The following is a 21,389-nucleotide window of genomic DNA, read 5'->3' on the forward strand; positions in this document are numbered from 1 at the left end:
CCAGTTCAGAGTCGATATACGACCTGATACTGTACCTAGTTTGTTATAATTATTAACACAATAATATAAATATAATTTGTGTTCGATCTTTGTATTAATAATTATAAGAAACTAGTGGAGTAATTTAACAAAAAAATAATTGAATATCATCATGGTGAAACATTTTGATATTCAATAAAAATGTAATCCTTTTTTTTATAGTTATTATAAAAAAAGTCATGAAGCAAAGTATCCTATCTACAATATTTAAAGCACTTTCCCTCTTTCTCCAACAGCTGTGTGACGCCCTTTATAAATTCGAAATATCTCAACACTACCGTTACCTTTTCCAGGTAACAAACTGGTGGTCTCAAGTAAAAACCGCGGGGTCAGCTATATATGCCAACAGACACTATTTAGAACTAACTCGAGGAAGCAAAGGCGCAGCACAACCTGCCTGTCAAATTATACCCGACGTCTTCGTTCATCCCAGCGCTAGTGTTGATTCTACAGCTGTTGTAAGTATTTTTTTTTTAGTAAATAATAAATATTAGACAACATCACATGCGTTGTTCTGATCCCAAAGTAAGTTTACAACTGCTACTAACGCAGTTGTGAATGAGTTCGTCCAGGGAAGTACTGCTACCTTACCTGTTTCTACCGCCAAACAGTTATGCAAGCATTACTGCGTTTAGGTTTGAAAGGTAAGGGTGCTGGTGAAATTACGGACACATGGGACTTGTCGACTTATGTCTCAGTAGCGATGTCCGTCAGAATTGCTATGGACTGGCATGTCGCTTACCACCAGGGGCACGTCTTGTTCGCCCCGTCACCATCATATCAGCTGGATGACGTCCACTGCTGGACATAGGCCTCCCCCAAAGATTTCCAGACCAGCCCATCGGACGCGACGTGCATTCGTCATTTACTTGCCGCCCTTGCCAGAACATCCATCCATCTAGTAGGGGGCCGTCGCGCTGAACGCCTTCCGGTTCGTGGTCTCCATTCAAGAATGTCTATGTATGAGATATGTGCCCTGCCCACTGCCACTTCAATTTGTTTATCCTTCGAGCTATGTCGGTGACTTTCGTTCTACGGATCTCCTCATTTCTGATTCGATCACGTAGAGAAATGGCGAGCATTGCTCGCTCCTTAGCTCATTGAGTAACTTTGAGCTTTTTTATGAGGCCCATAGTAAGTGACCACGTCTCAAAGCCGTAGGTCATCGCTGGCAACACGCACTTCTCGAAGACTTTTGTCTTCAAGGACTGCGGTATTGCGGACGAGAAGACTTCCCGGAGCTACCCGAAAGCTGCCCAACCGAGTCGGATTCAACGATTGACCTCTTTCTCGAAGTTGGCCCTGCCTAATTGGACGGTTTGTCCGAGGTAGACGTCCTCGTCAACAACTTCCCATTGTTGTAGTTTCAGTTCCTACTTGTTATATGTTCATTCCGTCACTTGGTATTGTTACAAAAGTAACTAAAGCACTTATGTTATGGATATCAGAAACAACGACGGTAACATGAACACCCATGCTCGAGACAATATAGAAAAGTTAGTCTTCTGCATTGACCCGGCCGGGTATCGAACCCGGGACCTCAGAGATGGCGATACCGTGAAAACCAGTGTGCGAGCTACTCGACCAAGGAGGTCGTCAAATTATCGTAAAAAATATGTGTACAGATCGGGCCAAACGTGTCAATCGGCGCAGGAGTGACCATCAAAGCCGGCGTCCGGATAAAGGAGAGCATTGTACTGAACAATGCTACAATCGGCGAACACGCTTTGGTTATGTACTCTGTCGGTAAGTAAATAAATATCATCGAGTATATAATCAGAAGTAGAAACGAAATGTCATTTAATTTGTTTGAAAACTATTCTGCCAATTCAAACTGCGCTCCGATTGGCCAGCCCGAATTCGAAACAATTGACGAGTGTCGTGTTTAACTTGAACTTTGCTATGATGGACGAAAATTGAAAAATTACATATTTAATATTTAATTACCGATGAAATGTGATACCGTTTGTTTTGGAATTAGATGTTTTGCTGTTTATCCCACACCACAGAATGGAACATCCCCCATTGTTACATTATTAGAGATATTATCTTTATTACAATAAATACAGAACATTTTAGGAATATACGGAAACGTAGACACAGGTCAGTTGTTGGCGCTGTACTACTTCAGGTTTCCAATTTGTTATTTCAGCGCAAACGAGAGTTGATATTTAAAAGTGATAAGGCCTATTTGCCTAAACAGTTGGCAGGGATTGATGGCCCTTATTTCGTCTCTATTTCTTTTATATACTCGATGATAAATATGGACATCGCCACATCTTTCTTAACACCACTTAAGAATTAAATTCAACTCCTTGCCTTTTATAATACAATGGTCCGAAGTGAAATGTATAAAGCCAAGCAGCACGCTTACCTTGGGTATGTATTATATGTAAATAAGAACTGCCTATGTCTTCTCGAAAGTTGTATACGCTGCTAGTGTGGGATTCAAATTGCTGGTTAAATTACTGGTACACGGGACTTGTCTACTTATGTCTCAGGGTGACAGCAGCACAGACAATATTCCTCAGATCTTTGCGATTTAATGGCCCGAGTGGCACTGCAACTGTCGTGGATATACGTGCATCAGGCGCACGACTTATTCGTCCCGTCATTTGATATTATAAAAAACATCAGTTTTAATGTTTATTTCATTGATTATCTTGATGTTTTTACTGCCATTATATTCTTCTATTTCGAACAAACACAGAAAAATTCACATGTTGCGCTACGACCCAAAAACTCGTTTAAACCGAAAAAACAAAGATCAGCAACAAGCACATAGGAAAATTCGTGAGGTCTGCTGGTTTGTTCCGTAGCTCAGTTAGAAGAGCGATCAGTTCCGGTCTGGCAAATAAGCGCCATATCTTTGTACGTCACTTTTGATTATACTGACCCTCCCTACCTACCCTGACGAGGTTTACGAGAAGAGCACAAGAACCTGTGTGCGCACAGGAACCTTATAAGTTCATCAGCCAGTGTACAGGGTTGTCATTGACCTCTGTCACTTGACTTCATCCGGTTCTTCGAGAAGCTAGTGCTTCGGGTGAGCCGCCCCGGGTGTAAATACAGTTCCCTCCCTATTTTCCAGATAGGTACTGGAGCTATAGGCACGCTCACTTCCCGTTGCGCATTGCACAACTAGTGGCTGCCACCGCTAAGCCGTCGACTCTGAGTCCACGACCAAATCTCCTCATTGGTGGCGGAGATGTAAGACACGCTCACTTCCCGACGCCGAAAAACGACGTCTCTCCAGTCCCAATAACCTAAGCGGCTGGAGGGACCGGAGGATATCTAGCTTATCCTCTACTAGCTCTCCGGGCTAGTGCCGTAGATGCCAGTCGCAGTGTCCTGCGACAATGTCCGGACATAGCTTCCAGCTTAAAGGGCAACTCACGTAACCCGCGCGTCTCCTCGCTTCAGGCCCTCAACTAGACCTGTACTAAGACGCGCTAGCTGCTCACGAGACAGACGCCCCGGAAACATGCAAAACCGGGGCAGACAAACATGTTCGTCTCTGCAGCTAACCACAAACCCCAGCGACTCCATACCCAAGTCCGGGTCCGCCAGAGACGCCCGCAAAGGCGTATCACTGGCGGAGGGCTTGGCGCGGACGCCCGCAGTACCCTGGTCTTGCCGTCGAGCCCGTAGTCTCTCCGGAAAACCCTATCTCTCGGGTCGGTAGATAGGGACAAACAGTCGCTGGTGCGAATCCAGCCGAATCGAAGGCATTTTTCTTTGTGTTTGTTCAATGTAACTGTGTACAATTACCAGTGAATGGTTGCCATGCTGGTCTGCCACGCAAAGCTCCTGGGTTTGATCCCCGGGCCGCGGGAATATACGTACGGCCTACATTTATTTCTCTCGTGAGTGTGCAAGGCACCCACGATACAAGTTTTCCCTGGTGCTTTAATTATTTTAATTATAATTATTCTTGTGCCCTAGATTAATAACATTGTTGAGGTTTTTGTTGTCAATATTAAATAACATTATGAAGGTTTTTGTTAAATCTATCAAATCAGTTTTCTGGGGCGACATTCTACATACATGCAATTAGAACTGTCTCCCTTATAGACCAAAACGTGCAAAAATAATATAATTATAATATATTATTATGAGGAGAGGACGACCGAGAATAGTATTCAGTGAACAAATAAAAAGGAGGTTAAAACGCTGGCTATGGATTGTGAGGAATGGAAGAGGCTACACCAATAACGTGGCTATGATCATGAACAAACTGCATAGGTTTCTTTTAAAAAAGCCAAACAATTTTTAAATTTTTTTGGCTATTAATACAAAAAACAAATCTATCAGTTAGACCAATCTAGTGGAGTATTTTCAAAAACGTATACTAGTATCATTGTAATTCGCTCTTATTAACTGAACTACAGATGCGAGTCAACAAATTCTACGAATTTGTCTATGTTTCCAGATCTTTGTATTAGATTCTCACGTGGGGTAAAGCGGCAGATATTCAAACCATAGTTGTATTGCAAAAACGAGCGATTCGTTCTGTGTACCGTCTAGGATCTCGGGTTTCTCTCAGAGAAAAGTTTAATGAGACTAGTATCATGACTGTGGCATTACATTTACTCAAATATTTTATCCGTAAAAATATACATAATTTTAATAAGAAAAAGATATCCGTAATATTAACCTTAGAGCTAAGTCCAAACTCATGGTACCACGATTTTGTTTAACCAAGGTAAACGACTCTTTTATGGGGAACTGTATATGTTTTTACCATTGACTTACAATTATATGGACGTCGGGTCCGCGCTAAAAAGTGTCCGCACTTTTAAGGCGCTAAAATCGTATACAAAGCGCGACACTCCGCTTTAGTCTTCATTTGTTCTACTGACAGCGCGATACTGCGATGACATTACAATTTAAATTTCGAATAGGTTGACTTGGGACATTTTTTTCGTGGTTTTTGTATTAGACCCGTCGTCCATTTATTTGTAAGTCAATGGTTTTTACAATAAGATTCCGGAGCAAATATTAAGATTATCATTTCCTAAGTTTAAAAACTATTTAAAAAATATTTTGATTGAAAAGTCATATTACAAAATTGAAGACGTGTTATATAAAGATGTATGGAAAGACGGGTTGGCTCCAGAATCTACACTAATTTGACTCAAAGTGTATGCTAAAAGAGCAATCCCTAGAGTTTCTTGCTCGTTCTTTTCAGGAAAGTCAGCGTAGTGAACGAGCAGTAGTTTAAATGTGACGTTTTCAAGCATTGACTTACAATTATATGGACGTCGGGTCCGCGCTAAAAAGTGTCCGCACTTGTAAGGCGCTAAAATCGTATACAGAGCGCCAAACTCCGCTTTAGTCTTCATTTGTTCGACTGACAGCGCGATACTGCGATGACATTACAATTTAAATTTCGAATAGGTTGACTTGGGACATTTTTTTCGTGGTTTTTGTATTAGACCCGTCGTCCATTTATTTGTAAGTCAATGTTTTCAAGTGTAAATTTATTTTACCTATGGAATAAATGATTATTTTACTTTGAGTTGGAGATGTAAATGTCTTTAAATTTTCATCTACAAAAATCATCCACACATTATCTCACGCCATGAATGTTTATATTGCAGTTGGCCAGGACGCGTCCGTAGGTGAATGGGCCCGTGTAGAAGGCACGCCGTCAGACCCCGACCCTAACAAGCCATTCGCCAAAATGGACAACACGCCGCTGTTTAACACAGATGGAAGACTTAACCCCTCCATTACCATACTAGGTAACTATGATCACATTATCTCACTCCTAGCTAACCATCATAAGTAGTGCTGTGTTACTATAATGCCGACGACCTCGATGGCGTGGGCGCTGGATACGGAGGTCTCGGGACCAATTTGGGAAATGAATTTTTGTAAATTAAAGTAATTTGTGGTTGTCTATATATGTGTCCATGGCAGTATCGGCGATACAGGGTTTCCCTAGTGCGGGGCTATGAGTGTGTTGCGTTACTTATTTATCAATTTATTAATACGAAATGATCTTTTATCTACACACATATCATAAACTTTCTATGATGTGTTCGAAAACCGCAAATTGCAAATCACGACCAGCATAAAGATATACTGTTTTATTAGAACAAATTTCTTATTGCATAATAACGTCGAATTCGATTTTATTATTACATTCAAATTTCGAACGTCTCTGAAAAACAAAACAATTTGATTCGACCTCAATTCTAATATCAGTCGAGGTGAAATTTTATTCGAAATAAAACGTCAATAGTAAACAATTTTGACGAATTTTACACGTTACTTGATATCGAACGATATGATAGTTTGGGGCGGACTCTAGATTGTCTATGAATTAAAAAAGAAATACAGTTGCGTGACATGCGTGAGAAAAGTTTTTATTTGCCGCCATTTCGCCAGTCGTAACATGCGGTTTCTGAACACATCATAGAGAGCTTAAATGTGTACAGATAAAGCAGTGTATGTAACTGTACATAATGACGGCGCGTATACATGCTAAGAAATTCGTCGTGACTGCAACAGAAAAGACGAGAATGGCCTTGTACACGACAAGAATTTTGTCGGATCTAGCCACGAAAATATTTCGTGTCTGTTGCAGACAAGAAAATGATGAGTATGTACACGATACGAATGCTTTCGGGCAGACATGTGTAGGGTAAACGTGTGAGAGTACTTACAGGTAGCTGTCGTTTTACTACCGACTGTGTGAAGAAATATGTAGACTACTAATAAAAAAAATGGTGTCTGCAAATGAAATGTATAGAATAATAAATGTTTCTCTCCATGCCTCAAAAGTACGTCGTTTAACTTTATAAATCTCTAAGGTTTTGTCCCACAATACGGGTCGTTTCTCTACTAAACTTATAAATAAATCATGCATTTTATTATTCGCAATGAAATTAGTGGTGCAACAGTGGTACTTTGCAAAATCAGTCCACGCGCATAAACGTTCGTTTACTGACAATGTGCCCTAAGCAATAGCGGCAGAGCGCGTCGCGTCGGGGGTAGACAAGATTTTTTTCTTGTCGGGGGCCGTACTATGTGCAATTAAATAAAAACAAAGTAGGTACCTAGGAAATGAAACTATTTTTCCGGATTTAAATCGCGCATATTTGTTTTTTCAAACAAACCGACGTTTCGGGCCATTTACAGGTCGCATGGTCACGGTTGACCTGTAAAGGGCCCGAAACGTCGTCGTCGGTTTGTTTGAAAAAACAAATATATCCGATTTAAATCCGAAAAAATAGTTTCATTTCCTATGTGTAACAATCGCGAAAACCTAAAAACTCGATAACAAAGTACCTGTTAACTAACACATTTCTTGACGAATCCTACAAAAAAAAATATTTTAAATGCTAGAACCAAAAAAAACTCTCGTGATGTAACTTTTTAAGATTTGTTATAATTATTAATACAAAGATCGAACACTCAAAAAAATTTCTTCGATCCGGCCGGATTCGAACCGACGTCTTCTAGCAAACCGTGTCAGACGCTATACCAACTAAGCCACGGAACGAACTAGAGGACCTCACGAATTTTTCTATGTGCTTGCGTCGTATCTTTGTATTTGGTTTTTCAACGACCTCTTAGCCGTAGCGCCATCTATGAAAAATCTATGATATTTCGTCACCCAGTTAGAAGATACCCTTACAGCTACTACTATTCATACATATTAATATTATACAATTGTTCATTATATTTGAATTTTTATTGAATTCGGCTGGATTCGAACGTGTACCCTCAGGGCGCATGTCCACGCTAATAAAAGTCGCCGCGTCTATGCAAGAATTCTTGTCGTTTTACACGCGAACTGTGTACACTGCCTCGGCGCCGGACAAGAAAAAAAAATCTTGTCTGCCCCCAACACTACGCGCTCTGCCGCTATTGTATGGGGCGGGGTGAGGTGCATTGTCAGTCATACATACAATAACATATTTTCTTCCCACAGTCGGTAGTAAAACGACAGCTACCTGGAAGACTCGTAATGCACTGACACGTTTTACCCTACACGCGTCTGTCAGAAAGCATTCGTATCGTGTACGTACTCATCATTTTCTCGACTGCAACAGACACGACATGTCTTCGTGGCTAGATCCGACAAAGTTCTTGTCGTGTACAGGACCATTCTCATCTTTTCTGCAGCAGACACATCGGATTTCTTAGTGTGTTTTCAGGCACTCCGTGCCAGATGCTCTGCCAGTTAAGCCACGGCACAACCGGCAGACCTTATGAATTTTTCCATGTGCTTCTTGCAGACTTTTGTTTTTGATTTTTAACGACTTTGTTAAATATTGCCTACAGGTGCCGGGGTAGTGGTACCGGCAGAGACAATCCTGCTAAATTCAATAGTCCTGCCGCACAAACATCTCGCAAGGAGCTTCAAGCACGAAATAATTTTATAGTGTTATATCTCTGCTGTTAGAGGACAAAGAGACCAATTTATTGTTATAAAAGTTTATTGTAAGTTCATGTGTTGTGACAACCATAAAAAGGTAAACGCAAACCTTACAACGACGTCGGTGGCCCAGAGATAGAGGGTTTTTCATGAGGAGATCCCGGGTTCAGTTCCTGGTACGACCGTATCGTCGTAAATTTAAATATGAATTTAGGAATCAATGGTTTACTACATTGGTTCTGTTCTTAAGTGTTCGGGGTAACTAGTGACCCTTAGTTAATTTGTGTAGGTTTAGGGTATATCTTAACTTCAATTTATTTGATACAATTATTTACAATAGTGTTATAACTCAAAATATGTGAAATTCAACATTATACCATTATTGAACGTAAAATTTGATTCTCTATACGTCAATAAAACCCTAGTTAGAATAGTGTAAAAAACAACTAGAACATGTCTACTTAACTCAAAATGAGCCACGCTTTATGTGAGCTAGTTCTGGCCAAATAGGCCTTATTCAAAAATAGGAAACTATTTTTTCTCTTTTATTTTTAAATATATTTGGCAAGTAGGAAATTGTCAGTAATAAACTATAACCTCTACATAAATTTTAATTATCTTTCACGGGAAGCGAGTAATTCGTTTTTCATCGATTCTGAGAAAATACACTTTTTGAGTTGTGTGTGCGAAATAATAATGTCATTATACTAAAAATAATCCACGATGAACCCTGTGACAGTTCATAACAATTTACAAAATTGTAACAACGTGCATTAATTTTTTTACTAGTTTGAGACCAGGCAATTGGTTGTTTGGCATTTTTATATATTTATTAAATAATATTACACATAAAGTCCATATATCGTCGGCTTAGTGCATATAAAATATATGGGAATTAATGCCTTCTTGCAATAAGCCTATATAATATATAAGCCTATAAAATATATAATACGAAGATTGCACTCAACTCAGGTCAAGCCACACATACAAATTTTTTTAGTGTAAGGCTGCAATCACCGTTCCGTATTTGCGACCTAAGTTTAAACGATAGAAATACAAATTAAGAAAGACCTGACGTATTTTATAACTTTAGATCATAGGTTCCCAATTTTGGGTCCCCGCCCAGTTAGGCAAGATAAAAAATTTCGACGCCAACCACCACAAAAAATAATTGAAAACATCAATTTTTTATATTAACTTAATACAAAAAAAACAAGGAAAATAATTATATATTTGTAGTCTAGTTTGTATAGATAATTGAGGTTTTTTTTGCAAACTTAGTGGTACTCCTGGACAGCATCAACGCCCCCCAATTGCTTCCGAGCCCCCTACCGCCCCATAAGACTCTTCAGCGCCAACTGGGTGGCGGTAGGGACTACTCTGGGAAACTATGCTTTAGATGTTGCAAGCACACATCACTAGTCCTAACTAGCTGCTGCCCAAACATCGTACTCCCGACTTGTTTTAAAATCATCATACAGAGTGAAACTTCGCCTTCTTTCTTTAAGTGGAATACAATTTCCTTTATCCCTTTGACGGCCATGGACACTTTTAAAGCGTCATGTATTAACTTGGCTGATACACCTTAAAGCGTCAATGAAATTGAATTTAATAAATAAATATTAAAATATTCCTTGCGTGTATATTCTAGTTAAGTATGGATTCATAGTTGCATTTTATGATCAGTTGTGTTTTTCTTTGACTTAGGAGAATGGAATTAATATACGGTGGAAATTTATAACATGTCCCGTCACTATAATGTAGGCTTGCCATCTAGGGAACAAAACTATTTTTTATCAATGGCGGTCAAAAGGTTATATTTTTAAGGAGTGGCAAAATCTGTAGTATGAACTGAATCGATCAATGCTGGCCGCTTCCGTTTCCTGTACAACTGCTTATTTTCTTATTAGTTTTTTATTGAATAATTTAAGTATGTTTATTTAATTAATTAATGTATAAATTTGTATTAACCAAAGGTTTTAAAATAAGATAGATAGAAAAATATATATAAATGTAAAATTCAAAAAGTCTGAACGTGAATTCGTGATATAAATTATTAAATTTTTGTGCACTCCGATGGAATACAGGTTGAAACTAAAAAGTTCGATTGAATTGAACAGCTGATTTCTTTATATGATATCAGATGGTAAGAGTAAAAGATTTTTAAAATTATTATAGAGGTTAGCCCCAATTGTTAATAGAATCCAAACAAAGATTTTATACTACCTAACTAAACATATATACAAAATTTTCATTTATTGGCTCAAACAAAACTGATTTTAACCACCCAACGTTAAATGTACCAAAACCAACCTGTACAAATAGCATTCGAGTTGATAGTTAGAATTACTATTTTTAACCGACTTCAAAAAAGGAGGAGGTTCTCAATTCGACTGTATGTTCTTTTTTATGTATGTTACGCGATAACTCCGGTATTTGTGAACCGATTTTCATGATTCTTTTTTTGTTGGAAAGGGGGTACTTCCATAGTAGTCCCATTTCATTTTGAATAAAATCATCCACCTCTAAGGGTGGCTGTTCACGCATGAAGACTCATTTTTATAAATTGCGCCTAAACTTTAATTTAGGAGCAATAATTTTAATGGTTGATTTTGCTATTTCTCCAATTCAATGCGTTTTTCTCTCAATATACTTTGAGTAGTGAGAATCGATTTTTATTATCTCCAGTATCAAGTCCTGTATAGTGGCGTGTATACATGTAATTCCAAGTACTTTTGAGGTCGGTTTTTTTAGTACACTGTACTGAGATTATTATGTTTATTGAATATCATGATTTACTACCTTGAGTTTTCTATATTTTTTGCAAAAATAATCCACTACTTTGTTGATACAAAGATCGAACACAAAAAAAAATCCTTTAATCTGACTGGACTTAAATCACTGTCCCCCGGTATGGCAACAGACACTGGTTCGAGTCCAATCAAATCGAAGAAACTTACAACCACTGCGTCACCCTGTATTTAAATTTAATCAACTTGGATGTGAGGATATGTTTGTTACAATGACCGTTCAGACAATTTTGATACGGACTAATATTTACTGCGTCATCAATTAATTAACAAACCACATAATAGCACAACTTTGTTATTGTAATTTAATTAACATATTTTTTCTTACTCTGTAAATAAATTTTAAAAAAACAAGCACAAAAAATTAGGTTGTTTAATTTTTTACCTCATTCCTATTGCTGTTCACTCACGATATATTTATAGCTATGTACTCGTACAAATTTGTCTATCCAACGTAACTTATTTTAAACATTAGTGGAAACTGTTTTGGCTAGTGTTTTGTTCATGTGTTAAAAATTAAATGTGTTATACATAGAGCGCACTATAAGTTTCCGGAACTGGCCACTTACATAAACAATATTTAAAAAGTGAGTAAAATATAATCAATGCTACACAAACATTTGGGTGTGAAAAAACTGCTCTCGGTGGATCCCACACAATTTGACTGAGTCTCAAAAAACGGATCGCGTCACTTGGTGCAATGCCATGTTTACCAGATTCAACGAAAGGGCGTCAAATTTGGTATGGGACATAGTAACAGGTGACGAAACATGGATTATAGTTACGATCCCAAAACAAAGCAGCATTTGAGCGTATGGGTCTTTCGGGATGAGCCGAAACCAACCAAAGTGGCGCGCGTGCAAAGTGCCTCTAAGCAGATTATTGCTTCTTTATTTTAATAAAACTGGACACGTGGCTACTGTTGCTTTGGAGAATCGTTGTACCGTGAATAGTGATTGGTACACGACCATTTGTACAAATACTGCTGCCATCTTTAGGCGGGAGCTCCTGGATGCCAGCTTGGGCCCTTTGACGCGGTTCAAATACATGCTATGAGAATTGTTGACGATCCTGTACTTACAGACGATATTGAACCACTGTCTTGGAGGAGAGACTTTGCCTCCCTATGCCTGTTCTATCGCTTGTACAATGGCCAATGTTCTGAAGAACCGTTTGACACGATGCGAACAGCAACATTTTATCATCGCACCGCTCGCCACCGGCAGGGAGTCCATCCTCACACTCTGCAAACCGAGTCGATCTCGTACTGTACGGTTTCAGAGGAGCTTTCTCCCGCGTACAATTAGGTTGTGGAATGAACTCCCTGTCGGAGTTTTCCCGCAGGAATACAGCATGGAGTCCTTTAAAAGGGGTTTGAGAATGGTTCTAAAGGGTCGGCAAAGCGCTCGTGACGCCCATGGTGTTTCAGGCGTTCATAGGCGACGGTAACCGCTTTCCATTAGGCGAGCCGTATGCTTGTTTGCCTACATAATATAAAAAAAGCCGTAAAAATAACCGTAAACGCCCTATCATCTTGCACCACGATAATGCCGTACCGTAAACGCCGTATCATCTCACACGGCCAGACAGACAAATGAATTTTTGAAAGTGAACAACGTTGACAACGTTATGAGTCATCCCGCGTACAGTCCTGACCTGGCACCTTGTGACTTTTATTTATTTCCAAAAATTAAGAACCAGTTACGTGGTCAACGATTTTCATCACCTGAAGAGGATGTCGAATAGTATGAAAAATATGTTTCAGAGATTGTCACGGAGGAGTGGCATAAATGTTTTCAAACTTAGTTAATTCGTATGAAAAAATGCATTAACGCTTACGAAGAATATTTTGAAAAACAATAAATTCATTTCTGACCATTTATAGTATTTTTTTTCTTATTCATTCCGGAAACTTACTGCGCGCCACGTAATAATGTGTTTCCCAAATAAATAAAATGAAAATAGATACAGATGAGAGAGAAAGGTACAGTAAATAAACATTGAATATTTCCGAATGCTATTGCCGCGCCTATGGTTATTAAAGGTATGTTAGAGCTACAATGATGACTGAGTTTATGACAATAAAATACATTCGAAATTATAATTTAAACAATGTTTAAAGGCAGTCTCACGCGGTGTATGATTTTCCAGATTTCCTCGCACAGCCAACGACCGAGGCTTACCCTACACCGGTCCCGCTATTTTCATATTAGCAATTAATCCAATAATTAATAATAATTCGTTTATTTGCAACATATTACCGCACACCGGCCCCACCCATTTTTCGCTATGCATTAGAGCAATATGCACAACTATAGACGCGTGTGCGTTACTACAGACGAGCCCAAAAACTCGTCTAGAGGTCAAACTGCAAACGATTCTGGTCACATGCAACATAGGGGTTAGTAGCTGTTTTATTCTGAAATGGCTGAATTGTGCAAGAATACCCAACTCGACGTGTTGTAAGAGTACGCGCGTAGACTCACTATTTTTATTAGAATACTTAGTGTACTTCTGAATAAAATTTCTATCGCTATGCCTCTTTCTCAATCAATTGAAACCTTTTGCGAGAGTCTAGTATTTTTAAAGGTTTAACAGACCTGAGGCATGTCCTCCGAATGTATCTGATATATCGGCTGCATGTGCGCCTGAAGCACCACCACTCTAACTGAGGTATGTCCATGCCACAAGTAGACTCTTCTCAGCTCTCCGTGAGCAAAGGCCCATGCATGCCGAGACAAAAAAATCACATTACCAGAAACATATGGAGGTGATTCGTGCAACCGATAAACGAAGTCCTATCAAAAAAGGTGTTGCGTACCCTTTCCGACGCACATGCGTACTCTTACCCATAGTACAGTGTAAGAGTACGCAAATCCCATTTTGCACTTTTTTATCAATTACAACCATACTATTAAATATAACTACTTTTCACGTTAGTATGTAAAAGCCGGATAAATAGACTATAAAATAAAACAATAGCTGATTTTCTAACAACTTTTGTTTTCATTCTACACGGTCTCAAATCTTAAGTGCGTCGTCTTAAACCAGGCCACCCTAAGTTGACAAATCCCATGTGCCTGTAATTACACCAACACTCTTACCCTTCAAAACCAGACCGCAGTAATAATCACATTACTGCTTGGCAGAAATAGGCAAGGTGGCAACTACTTACCCCGGACAAACCTAATCTACAATATTCAAATTACTTCCCTCTATGTCGCATAGCCGTGGAACAGCCTGTAGATGCAGCAACAGCGTTTTGAAATGTTCGTTGTTTTCCGTTATACGTCCCACTGTTGAGCACTGGTCTCTAATAGCGGACCCACATACATCCTCCCGGGAAACAAGCACTTTTTGGCTACAATATACAAGTGATAGGTGCCGAACACAGACCACGTGGTGCCGGCCATCGAGTATATAACCAGAAATAGAGACTAAATGTCATTTAATTTGTTTGAAAACTTTTCTGCCAAATCATTACGGTGATAACTGCGCCCCTATTGGCCAGCCCGAATTCGAAACAATTGATGGGTCGTTAATTGTTTCACTTCAAACGACCAGTTTAACTTGAGCTTTGCTATAATGGACGAAAATTGAAAAATTACATATTAAATATTTGATTAACGTTGGACTTGTGATTCCGTTTGTTCTGTAATTGGATGTTTTGCTGTTTTTCCCACATCACCAAATGGACCAGTCCCCCATTGTTAGAGATATTATCTTTATTACAATAAATACAGAACATTTTTGAAATATACCAAGACGTACCCACAGGTCAGTTGTTGGCGCTGTACTATTTCAGCTTTCCAATTTGTGATTTCAGCGCAAACGAGAGCTGATATTTAAAAGTGATATAAGGCCCATTTGCCTGATGAGTTGCCAGGGATGGATGGCCCTTATTTCGTCTCTATTTCTGGTTATATACTCGATGGTGCCTTACTTACCTTAATAATAATAATTTGTTCATTTGCTCAAAACACGTTTTAATAGAAAACGTAACAAAAAATAATATCTTTAGAATCATGTTCCGTGTACGAAATAGCGTACAAATATCAAGTTATTGAATGTCAATTGATTACTACAAGGACAGGTAAGTTATAGTTTTATTAATTAAATATATCAATAGTTATAAAATATGTGTTACGTCATGATTTTTTGTTATTTTTTTTTTTGTTGAATAGTTTGTGTAAGACTTAATATTTTTAAAATAACTATATGAGATTTGCGTCGTAAATGGTAGTTTATTATGCGGAGAAGAAGCGGGAAAAACAAAATTGGTAAATTGTATAAGTATTTACTATTAAAAAACGGGTTTACAACAAATACGATACATCTAAGGTTGTCTAGAGAATGTGGTCATTTGTTACACGATGTGTAGTACTTTGCTCGATCATATATTACAAAATCCTGAAAACAGGCGAAAATAATAGTCTAGGACGAATTATTTAAGAACAAAACATGTAACTTCGCACATTATTTTTAACCGACTTGAAAAAGGAGGAGGTTCTCAATTCGACTGTATTTTTTTTTTGTATGTTGGGCGGTAAGTCCGGCAGCATTTTTTGTCAAAATCCAGATAGTACCGGTTGCCAGTTCACATTTTTTTTTATATCAATTGAACTACATAGAACACGTAGAGTATACGATATACATTTTTAAAATGGCTTTAATATCGTTTGTAAAAAAAAAAATTCTGAAATGAAGCCCGAGTAAAACCTGCCGCTCGACCCAAGCAAAATGAACCGTATTAGTACGGGAAAAAATGAAATTCGAGCTGAGGTAGTGTTATTTAAGAAATCTTTAGCATTAAACCAATGACCTACCTTTGAAAGGGTATCGTTAACATTGTCATAATTAACGTCATGTCTGTCTGTTTTAAAAATCAAGGATGTTTATATTAAAGGGAACTGAAAGTGAAATAAATAGAACCCAAATATAACAAGGCTACTCCCGATTTCCGGCGCCCTTTGGGGTCAGCAATAAAAATAACTACTAAATGTGAACATTAAAATTTAGCGTTGCATTACAACATACTTTCCCAAAGTGGTCCCTACCACCCAGTGGGCGCTGAAGAGAGAGAAGAAAAATAACTGAATTATCTACGTAAACTACACTACATATTCAACAGCCTCTGTAGCCGAACGGTTACCGTGCTGGACTGCCACGCAGAGGTCTTAGGTACCCGGGTCGCAAAAAATATTTGTAAAGCCAAAATTTTTTTTATATATGTAATATCAAGTGACGGTACGAACAAGTCGTGCGCCTGATGACAAAGCTACACGTCTGTCCATAACAGTTACAGTGCTACTCAGAGCTTCAAAGCGCAAAGATCTGAGGGGTACTGCCACTACGCCCGTCACCCTGAGGCATAAGTTGTCAAGTCCCACGTGCCTGTAATTTCACCAGCACCCTCACCCTTCGAAACCGGAACACAGTAATGCTGACATTACTGGTTAAAGCGGCAGAAAGTAAAAAAGTACTACCGTAGACAAACTCTTCCATAAGGGGCTCTACTGCCACTAAACTTTATTTCTCTCATGAGTTTGGGTGTAATTTGTGTTTGTCTTAGGCTCAACCAAGCGTCAAAGCGCGTTTCCATATTTGCATAACAAAAATTTGTACCATAATAATGGGAAAATAGAGATGAACATGCTACAGGCGAAAAACATGACGCGTCGTGACGCTTCGACTCTGCGCCAGTGTGAGTTGAGCTTTAGTGTTTGTCCATGGCTCCCGCGTTACAGGGTTTCCCTAGTGCGGAGCTACGTTGAGTGTGTGCTTTATTATATAATTTTTTCCTAGTGATTTTTTGTGTTAAGTTAATGTAAAAAATACGTGTTTCCAATTATTTTTTGTGGTAAAGTTTTTAATAACATATTTACAAATTTCAATAATCACGATAAAATAAAATTAAAAAATATCTGCTTACGTACGTACTTATTATTATGGTATGTACATAACTTATTATATATTCTTATTCAACCTCCGTGGTCGATGGCTTGCACACCGATTTGCATGGTGTCGGGTTCGCATCCCCTTCCGGGTCAATGAAGAAAACCTTTTCTATATTATCTCGGGTCTGGGTGTTTGTAGTACCGTCGTTGTTTCCTATTTCCATAACACAAGTGCTTTAGTTACGTACTATGGGATCAGAACAACGAATGTGATATTGTCTAATTTTTATTTATTTATTATCCCAGTACAGTAAGTGTGCATTTGCACGTTGTATGCGATGTATTTACATCGCATATGAAACTAAATATAAACCAAATGTCGTCAAAATCGACAAAACACATCTTGAAAGCTTAAAAAAGACACTGAATGAATCTTATTGCAAACAATGGGATTATATCTCCCGGGCCGGGAGAAATATTTGTATGGCCTACATTTATTTCTCTCGTGAGCTTGGGTGTAATTTGTGGTTTTCTTTGTCCATGGCATTCGCGACACAGGGTTTCCCTAGCGGGTCTATGTTGAGCATCGAGTATATAACCAGAAATAGAGACGCAACGTCATTTAATTTATTTGAAAACTATTCTACCATATCATTACTGTGACAACTGCGCTCCGATTGGCTGGCCCGAGTTCGAAACAATTGACGAGTGTCGTCAATTGTTTCACTTCAAATCGACCAGTTTTTTTTTAAATTTATTTATCTTTTAAAACGTAATACACAACAATGTTTCTAGTCGCATTTTAAACCACTAAGGTTCGTAGTAATGCGAATAGTTAACTTAGTTAACTTGGGCTTTGCTATAATGGACGAAAATTGCAAAATTACATATTTAATTACCGATGAAATTTGATTCCGTTTGTTCTGTAATTAGATGTTTTGTGGTTTTTCCCCACACCAGCGAATGGAACAGCACGCCATTGTTAGAGATATTATCTTTATTACAATAAATACAGAATACTTCTGGAATATACGGAGACAGTCAATTGTTGGCGGCTGTCTATATTTCAGTGCAAACGGGAGTTGATATTTATAAGTGACGTATCACTGATAAGTTACCAGGAATGTGTGGCCCTTATTTCGTCTCTATTTCTGGTTATATACTCGATGATGTTGAGTGTGTGTGTAAGTTACAGACCAAATATTTTTTTTACTTCCTTGGAGAATGTAAGTTTATTGGTTATTGGTTTATTGGTTTATTTCTGTAATTTTTCAACTTTTAAATCGCATTCACTCACATTTCAGTTACGACAGTATTGGATTCATGTGCGAAATATTTACAAATGCGAAAGTTTAAATAGGTTTTACCCTCAATTTCGGACGTTAATGGCTTTTAATACAATTAAAACCCGACGTTACAAAGCGCCGGATTAAAACCCGGTAGCTTGCCCGGCTGTGCTTGTCACACTTAGATATTTTAAAAAATACCTAATTTCTGGTTTGACTTGTCTTGTATAAAAATTTGAAAGTCATACGTACTGAAACAGACATGTCTAAAGATCCGTTCCGCTAACTTTAAATTAATGAATTAAGCTTGATACAGTGTGACATCCTGTCTTAGGCAATACTGAATACTGAAAATTTAACAATACAGCATAATTTACATTGTCGGATAATCAACAAAAACAATCGCTATCCATTATAGTTTACGGAGCGCAATTTCATTTGACACTGGCCAGTTGTACTTAAGACATCGCTGCGTTCGAACCAGTGCAGTTTAAAAAAAATAATAAAATAACGTTTCTTAAAAATAATAATAAAACAATTGTGTTAAAAAGTGGTTAAAAATGAATTTCCTCATTTCAAAATTCAAGTGGCAAAATGGTTCCAGAATAAATCAATACATGTTGGCTATTATTCGTAAGTAAATTTTTCGTGTTTTTGTTTTGGAAAACTACCCTCAAGACAATTAATAAACGGTAATGTAATTGTAGTTCCTACGTAGTCCAAACTTTCAATTCTAATTTTAAAAAGTACCAAGCAATTTATAACCGGTTTAAGAAACTGACAACGGGTAAACAACATTTGTGTTAACAAATTCACAACAGACTGAACCCTGGTATTTTAGAATATAAAAACAATAAATAAAATTCAGAATACGGTGGTTTGCATTAATATTAGACATAACTGTCTGATGACTTTACCATCTCAGTCAACCGTGACCAAGGAACCTGTAAAGAACCCAAAACGTTGGTTTGTTTGAAAAACGAGTATATTATAAATCCGAAAAAAGTTTCATTTCTAATGTGAACCATTGTAACAATCGCAAAATTCTAAGAACTTTTTATGTGTTCTATTCACTAAATTATTCTATAATATCGATACTTCAGTGAAGACAACACAATTTTATCAAAAATGTGCTATTTTTTGTATGTAGTCAGGCGGAGAGTAAAAAGTGACACTTGGGTTAAATTTTCAAGCTCGTTCGTTCTGTTTAGTCAGAGAATTATTCTTGCTAAAACTAACTAAACTTAATTATGTTTCACCTAAACATAAAATACTTCGCACATGACAACTAACATAGTATTATCTCAAAAATTGCGATATATACACACATCAAAAGTGTTTAGTGTTGAAAAAAATAATTAAAAAAAAACCTGATTTTCAATCATTTTCAAATACGCGCTTGATCACTTGACAGTTTTAGTGTGTGACTGTATGTCATTTGTACACGATTTAATTTCAAAGTGACAGTTTTTTATCGTCACTGTGAAACTAAAATTTTGAAATAAAAATAAGTTAAATTAAATTTGAAATAAATGACATACTTATAACGCAATTATTAAGATAATACTATTTTAGGAGTCATATGCGATTTGTAAAAATAAAAAGGATATGTAACAAAACGTTCACACAGATTTGTGTTTTCAGTCGTTTTGTAAACTTTGTATGGCTTATACGACTTTTCTTTCCTGAAGTATTCATATGTATAAAGCCAGCTGGAGTAACCGTACTCTCGTCATTTATTTGTTAAATAATTTCAGAAAAAATCGATCATTTTAAAATAAAAATACACGTAATAATGTGTTAGGCGGCATCTGCTATCGCTTGGCTTATATAAACAACAACTCCAGCCTATGTACATGTGCTGCCTTACATAAAGCCATAAAATCATAGTTAATGCGTCGTAAAGATTTCGAGAAATTTCATTTCCAATGATTTCCTGATGTGTACAGTCAACAATATGTCAAGTTTGACACTGAATACTTCTTATCTTACTAAATCATTTTTTTTTATAATACTAAGTGACGGGGCGGACAAGTGCGCCTTGTGCACATTCCCATTATGTCGTGAAGACAGGTAGTCGTGCAGTTTAAAGTGTCGTGACTTGTATACTTGAATGAAGATGTTCACACATAGAACAACACGATTTAGGGCGCGTTCCCATTATGTCGTAACATTTTATTTATCGTTAGACGACTGTTGCATCTAGCCTGTTCTCATATCACGACTATCTGTTGAGGACGATTATTTTATCGTTGAACGACTGTCGTGCCTAGTTGTTCCCACTACATCGTGACGACAATTTATCGTTTCACGGCAGCCATCTGTCGTTTGCACGACTGAGTCGCTTGATGCACTGCAGTTGCTTCTATGTATTTGAAGCCGTAGTCTGTGTTGGATGAAGATGAAATTATACTAAATGTATTACTTTTTAAGAGGCCGAAGAGGAAGCAAACGAAGAAAAGAAAGTTTTGTGTAGGTATATCCATTCTAGAATTCCATTAGGATTATATCAAACATGTATAGATGAACTGAAAAATGTTGGGAGAAACTTTTGAGACTATTTAAGAATTTAATATTTTGTAGTAATATTTATAATTAAATTTTAACGAAACTCAAACTCAAACTCAATTCGGTTTAGTTGTAAATAATGTTTGACCTCCATTTCGGGCATTAATGGGTTTTAACCCGATTTAAACCCGGCTCTTTTATTAACAAAGCTCCGGATCATAACTCTGGGGCTTGCCCATCTTTGGCTACGACCCAACGCTAGTACAGGGTCAAGAGCAAGTCAAGCTTGACACTTAATACTTAAATACAACTCTGTGCCGCTTACGATAAGAACGGTCAACAGTACAAAGTGTCAAGCTTGACGTACAAAGCGAGCCGAGACGTCGCGGGATACGAGAGGGAGAGTAATACTAATTTTAAATAATCTCAGTTGTGTGTTGGTAGAGTTGTTTCGTAT

The 21,389-nt window shown here is 37.7% G+C and overlaps 2 protein-coding genes across 2 annotated transcripts in view; both read left to right on the forward strand.

The window, feature by feature from the left end:
- LOC113239822 (mannose-1-phosphate guanyltransferase alpha-A) overlaps positions 1–9,005 on the forward strand; it is an 18,416-nt gene extending 9,411 nt beyond the window's left edge. The window contains exons 6-9 of the mRNA XM_026476962.1: positions 333–497; positions 1,665–1,785; positions 5,643–5,786; positions 8,338–9,005. Of these exons, the coding sequence (XP_026332747.1) occupies positions 333–497; positions 1,665–1,785; positions 5,643–5,786; positions 8,338–8,438 (531 nt within the window). The 3' untranslated portion in view covers positions 8,439–9,005. The remainder of the gene's footprint in view (positions 1–332; positions 498–1,664; positions 1,786–5,642; positions 5,787–8,337) is intronic.
- A 9,979-nt stretch (positions 9,006–18,984) lies between these two features.
- Positions 18,985–21,389, forward strand: part of LOC113239856 (facilitated trehalose transporter Tret1-like) — a 25,644-nt gene continuing 23,239 nt past the window's right edge. The window contains exon 1 of the mRNA XM_026477005.1: positions 18,985–19,057. Within this exon, the coding sequence (XP_026332790.1) occupies positions 18,985–19,057 (73 nt within the window). The remainder of the gene's footprint in view (positions 19,058–21,389) is intronic.

The sequence above is a fragment of the Hyposmocoma kahamanoa genome, unplaced genomic scaffold, assembly GCF_003589595.1.
Source record: "Hyposmocoma kahamanoa isolate Upper Pololo Valley unplaced genomic scaffold, ASM358959v1 116, whole genome shotgun sequence".
Classification (NCBI taxonomy): domain Eukaryota; kingdom Metazoa; phylum Arthropoda; class Insecta; order Lepidoptera; family Cosmopterigidae; genus Hyposmocoma; species Hyposmocoma kahamanoa.